The sequence below is a fragment of the Balaenoptera acutorostrata genome, chromosome 17 (genome assembly GCF_949987535.1).
Source record: "Balaenoptera acutorostrata chromosome 17, mBalAcu1.1, whole genome shotgun sequence".
Classification (NCBI taxonomy): Eukaryota; Metazoa; Chordata; class Mammalia; order Artiodactyla; family Balaenopteridae; genus Balaenoptera; species Balaenoptera acutorostrata.
The window spans coordinates 32,116,721-32,123,044 of NC_080080.1; the positions used below are offsets into that span (position 1 = coordinate 32,116,721).

Sequence of the window (6,324 nt, forward strand, 5' to 3'; positions counted from 1 at the left end):
ACTAGCAGCAAAATGGGCTAATTAGTTTCATTTCTTTGTTTTTATCATGTGGAGTAAGAGCTAATTTAGTCCTTAAATAGTCCTCAAACAGCAGAAATAACATGGATGAGGGAGGCCTTGAAGACCTCATGAATGGGAGAAATGAGTTACCTTAACTGTAACACAAAGTTAACTTAATTTACACTACCAAACAGGCAAAACATACATACGTATGAGCTAGACAACTGACATAATCATTGAATATTTTAACTTACCCCACAATTAACCAGAAACAAACTGATGTGTAAATCTTTGCATTAACCCTTAAGTATATAATAGATTTTAAATTAGCAGAATGTAAAAATCAGAAGCAAATTGTTTAACTGCCCTACTGTCTTGCAAAACTTAACAGTACCGACTTAAACAATATAGGACAAGTCACATATTTTCTATGTCTATATTTAAATAGCGCAGGAAATAAAATTTTAATTTACAAAGACTTATTGGTACCTTGTAATGTCTAAAGCGAACACTGATATCTTATGTGCAATTCAAAGAGATGCTTACACTCCTTGTAATTGAACCGATACAATTATATCATTCTTAACGTTTCTAGCTATAATTTATAGAAGAGTTCAAACTTCTTTGTCCATTTAAAAAATATTGAGATACATAATATTAAACCTCATAATTTTTCTTACTGCATAATTTTACAAATGAACCACTTTAGAAAGTTACCAGAAGTGGAAAACATAAGAGCTGCTCTTTTAATTCCAAGACATATCACCAAGTTTTAACCCTAAACTCTTTTATAGCAACTAGGGATGAAAATGCTACCTCATTTATATTTGCATTGTTGACTCCACTGAACTTAAAAAAAAAACAAACCTGACTTCATGATAATAACTCTTAAAAACTAGGATTCATATTAGCCATTTTTAAATTTTCCTATTTTAAAAAAATCTACTAAATATTTATTCTTAGATTTTTTTCAGAAAAATTCTATGTATTGATATATTTCAAATTTGTAAATAAAGAAATTAATTTTTTACCTTACATTGGGTACCAATCTTTCTATTTTATTGATAAAACAACTATTATACATAATGTATTTTCCTTTATTTCATGGCCAGTGTAAAAATAGGCTTTCTGAAACATTACTCAGTCAAAAACATAGATAATAAAATCCCTAACATGAGACATACCATAAGCCAAAGAGAATGGCTTATTTTTTAAACGTTATAGTTAATTATTTTTAAAATCCAAAGAAATGAGTAATATGCTTCAAAGCAAAAATCTGTCTTAATATTTGGCAGGTGAAAAGCAAAACATCCTGAGTATAAGAGCGATCAATGTATTTCAAATGTGCATAGCATACCCAAACCCCTCTTTAAAAATAATAATATTAATGATAATACAGTAGTTAATTAACCCCAAAATTATGGATTGAACATTAATACCAGAAACACTAAAAAAAAAAAAAAAAAAAAATCCTACACTACAACAATGAAAAATAACCACAACCACTTCTTTGTGTAACATAATTTTAAGGTTCTAAAGATGATCCACTTAGAGATTTTCACACTTACAAATATTAAATAAATTTAATATGCAACATTCTCATTTAAAACAATAATCATTTTATAAGTAAAACATTTAATATTATGTACTTTTTAAAAAAAAATAGCATAAAACATTAAAATGCCACTGTGCAAGTCAGGGACTCATACAGCCTGACTTTATTAGATCATCTCAAATAACGAAAAGGTAATTTATTCACTATGAAAGGATTCCACCTCTGCAAAAGCCCCTCTACAGAACTGCTAACGAGATCATTCTTAACAGGGGACATTTTACTTTCAAGGTGTATATTCATTCCCAATATTTACTTCACTTAAAAAAAAAAAATTCTGCCTCTTAATTCACCCTTTCTTTTTCCTTCACCACAAATTATTTGGCACATGATCTAGACCGAACATTTCTGTTCTACATGTTTGAAAACATCAAGCAATCTAAAAGTTTTAGGAAAACTGTTCTTGAATGGTATCAAGAAGAGTGCCTTTTCTTAATGTTGGATGAAAATAAAGTACTTGAGTTTCTTTCCTCCCTTTCGATGTCTACATTAACTACTAGCTGGCATTTGTACAAAAAAAGAAGAAAAAAAAATCTTTTCCTGAACCCATAGCCAATATACTTAAGTGTGAATGAAGTTGGGGACATATAGGGCAGTAAACACATTACTAGAGACAACAGCTTGAAGAAGAAAATGACAGTAAACTGTACACACAACACAGTTACTAATCATAAAGAGATACATTGGTAAAAGAAAAAAAAATCATCATTTCTGTCATAAATTTTGCAGTGCAGCCCCAGAATGGAGAACAATCTGGGCAATTTATTGGCATATTGGCAGGAGGTGATAAGGCTAAAAACAACAACAGCGAGCAGCTGTGCGAGGAGATGGGCAGATAGCATGATATGGCGCCCACACCAAACACCTCCCGTCCTATCAGGGCTTTTTATCAAACCAGGATTACAATAATAGCTCAGGAGAGAAAGCTTCTGAGGGGAGGGCAGAAAATACAGTCTTGGAATAGGAAAAAAAAAAAAAATCTGAATTTTGGGACAAAACATGGGGGCAAAATACATAATTTATCACTGTATTATCAGGAAATCCAGGCAGTCTAATCAAGGAGCACTGAGTGACTATTTTTTGCCTTATCATCCAAAGTGGTGGAAACGGAGAAGGAATTATCAGGCTTCTGCAGATTGCTGGGCTGGAATTTTAATGGTAATAATCGGGTTTCTGATGGTATATCTTCTCTGCTTATCTTTCCCATTATCTCCTCTTATCTGGCCAGTCATCATAGCAAATTAATGGTGCTCTTTCAGCGTTGCCTTTTTATCGCTGCCCAGAGAGCACCCAAGGGGATAGAATAAGCAAAATATTAAAATACTGCATAAATCACAATTTTAGATAGCAGGGAACTGTACGCAGTAAAAGAAAAAAAAACTGTGCCCAACAACCTTTTTGTCCTTTAAATTGACTGTCTTCAGAGTTTCTGGTATAAGCTGACTTTTGCTTGTCATAGTTGCTCTAAATTGGGTATGTTTTATCAGCGATTCCAAAGCTTTATTTTCAAATTCTGGACGTTTCCAAGTTTAAAATGCAGTTTCATTAGTTGCATGAATCGCTACTGTTTCAAAATGCATCTCTTTCTGATATTTTCCAAACTTCTATTTGATCCAGAATATCAAAAGCAACACTGTTGTTTGTAATTGTTTAAAAAAAATGCTTCACTTCTTATACACTACTAAAATTGGAGGGAGAGACCTATCATGGTAATGACTTTGAGTACCAAGACAAACTTCTCCATCTACAAAACTGCCTCCTACTCCTGGACAGGCAAAAGGAGGCAAATGTCAATAGGTTACAAACAAAGTGACTTTACAGCTGGTCAAACTAGTATCCCCCCCCAAAAAACAACAGCTATTAGATAGCACTGCTCTATATATAACAATTCAAAGAGCTCTAATTTTTCTTTTTCCTTAACAGTGCAAGGGGAGAAGTGTGTCCACATTTGCATAGATTATCACTGTGACCCCAAATTGAATCCACTAAAAGTCTAAACTGCACGTATATTAATAACACATATGGATGCATATATCAGCAGGCAATGATCACTGTCAACAAATATAAATATAATACTTGTTCACTTTCAAATGAGAGAACTTTAAAGTATTTTTGATAGTTAATAAATCACAGCATTCAAATAAGACTAAAATGTTTTATGACCTATAACACAAGTGTAGCATCAGCAATTAGTTCCAACGCTTTAATCTTCAATTATATGAGGTGGACATAGAAGGACAGAAAAAAAAATTTTAATGTAGCTAATTGGGAAGATAACAAAGTATTTCCAAGTAGAATCAGATGGTCTTTGCACCATGCAATCAATTAATATTAATTATTTATTAACAATCTAGACGACAGCCATGAACTAAAAAACATTTTGCCTTTAATAATGTTTACAATCATTTCTTACAATAAGCACAGTTTTGTACTATAAAATGCAACATTTACACACAGGGACGTGATCAATTTAGTTCTAAAAGGTAAAAGGCGATTAGTTGAAACCATGCAATAATCACTCTGAAAAAGTGAAAGTCTTCAAGAACGGTATCTCTACTCAATTAAAACTGCTTTGAGCCAAAAGTTAAGTCCAGTCCTTGCTTTAACCCAAGTTGCAGAAAATAGGAACTGAAGCATAAGAGACGAAATCCACGAAATAAAAGCTAGCGAGTCAGGTCTGAGAGGCAAGGCTCTAAATACTTATGTAGCAAACTGCTTATATCCTGGACCCCATTTCATACTGGCTACGTTGATTTATATGATTTATTTTAAAACTACATTAAATGAAATTTTCAACACGAGGAGGTGAGTAGGGTTAATAATCAAGGGGGAAGGAGTGTCATTAAAGCTTTTTCCTAAAATTACACGATAATCAGTTTTATACTAGTTGCCAGACTTTAAACAACACGAAGAAATGGACACACCACATGGCTGGCAAAAAATAATAATAATAATAATAATAAGGCTGTTTCTCCTTTTCGGCCAAAGCGTTGAAGACGTGTCGCAGGGCGACAAAACACCATGGGAAGGATTTTCCCCAAACGTGAAAAGTTGGCCGAGTTGAGCTCTGCGGGTGTGTGCGTTCCGGGCAGGTGCCTCTCGCCCCGCTGTGTCCTTTCAGTACCACCCAGGCCCCCGGGGGCTCGGGGGCTTCAGGTCACGCTCTCTGTGGCGCCCAGGCTGCCTTGAACTCCCGGCTTCCGCGCTGGGAAGCGACCGGCGGCCCCTCCCAGCGAGGACTCCCGGCGCCTGCAGGGCCCGAGGTAAACCGCACGCCCGCGCCGCAGACCTCCCCGGCGACGCGAACCGGACGGGCCCGGAGCCCCCGGCCAGACCCTCCCGCCGCCAGTCCCGCGCCCGCAGGGCGGAGGCGCACGGCTGCCTGCTGCAGAGGCGCGAACTTTTACACCTACTTTTTGTTTCGCTTCGGCTTTGGCGTGGCTCTGGCACCGCCCAGGATCGCGACCCAGACACTGATTTTTCCACCGCCTGGGGACGTTGTGCCCCTCGCCCCGAGGTCTCGACCAGCTGTTCGGAGAACTAAGTTCTCACCCCCGGTTGCTAAAAAGTGGTCCCCAAGAGTAGCAGCCCGTCAAACGCAACAATGACAACAACCGCGCTAGTAACAAATCTCCTAAATGAGTGGGGCTGCCCAGGCAGGCTCCACGAGACAGCAGCGCTAACTGCGCGCGGGGGTCGCGTTAAAAAGGACCCCGGAGCGCGAAGGACGAGCCGAGCAGGAGTGGGCTGCTCATCGCAGCCGCTGTCATGCCTGGCGCTCGGGCTGTCTGTGTGTCTGTGCCCGACTAGTTGTCCCTCCAGCTGCTCAGGCAAAGTTTGACAAATCCCGGGCAGCGGGAGCGGATTTCCCCGAGCCTCCCTCCCTTTTCCCGCCCCGCGCGCCCCCCTCCTCAGAAATAATCCCACCAACTCTCGGCCCCGCGTGCAAACTTACGTTTGATCTGCCGGGGTTTGCTCTGCTTTCGTCGGGACATTTCGGCGGCGGCCGCTGCCACTGGGGCTCCCGCGGTGCCCGCGGTCGGGGCTGCCGCTCCCTCGGCTCCCGCCGCCGCCGCCGCCGCCGCTGCTGGCCAGGCTCGGGCCGCCGCCGCCGGCCGGACTCCAGGTGCTCCGGACGCGCGGGATCCGGGCGCTGGGCTCCTCCGGGAGCCGCGGATCCACGTTTGGAGATGAGCAGGCAAATGAGGAGAGAGAGGGGGTGCAGAGAGAGTGTGACAGTGGGGAGGGTGGGGGGGAGAGTGGGAGAGCAATGGGGGGGGGAATGGGAATTTTCAAACGAATGGACAGGGAGAGAGAAAAGGGAAAGGGGGGCACGAAAAGAAGGAAGAGAAGGAGGGAGGGAAGGGAGAGCGAGCAGAGGGGAGAGGGGAGGAGAGGGGGCGGAAGGCGCGGGAGGAGGAGCGCGCTTGCTCTCCCCTCTCCGCGGCTCGCGGGGCAGATACTCGAGCGCCGCCGCCGCCGCCGCCGCCGCCGCCGCCGCTCCGGGCCGCGCAGCTCTCGCTCTGCCGCGGGAGGTGGCGAGGCGCGGGAGGGAGGGGCGCGCCGGGGCTGTGGGGAGGGGGGACTATTCCATCAGCGAAAGGAGGATTGGCTGCATCCAAAGCCAGTCCGGATGCAAACTAGGGCCCTGGCCTGGTCGCGTGGGGTTCAGAGGAGCGCGGCGGGGGGTTGGAGGGACAGAGGGAAGCGTG

At 42.1% G+C, this 6,324-nt stretch overlaps 1 protein-coding gene across 2 annotated transcripts in view; it reads right to left on the reverse strand.

Moving 5' to 3' along the window:
* ZFPM2 (zinc finger protein, FOG family member 2) overlaps positions 1–6,100 on the reverse strand; it is a 465,108-nt gene extending 459,008 nt beyond the window's left edge. For both annotated transcript variants that reach the window (XM_007188758.2, XM_007188757.2), the window contains exon 1: positions 5,568–6,100. In XM_007188758.2, the coding sequence (XP_007188820.1) occupies positions 5,568–5,607 (40 nt within the window). In that variant the 5' untranslated portion in view covers positions 5,608–6,100. The remainder of the gene's footprint in view (positions 1–5,567) is intronic.
* Between the last annotated feature and the right edge of the window lie 224 nt (positions 6,101–6,324).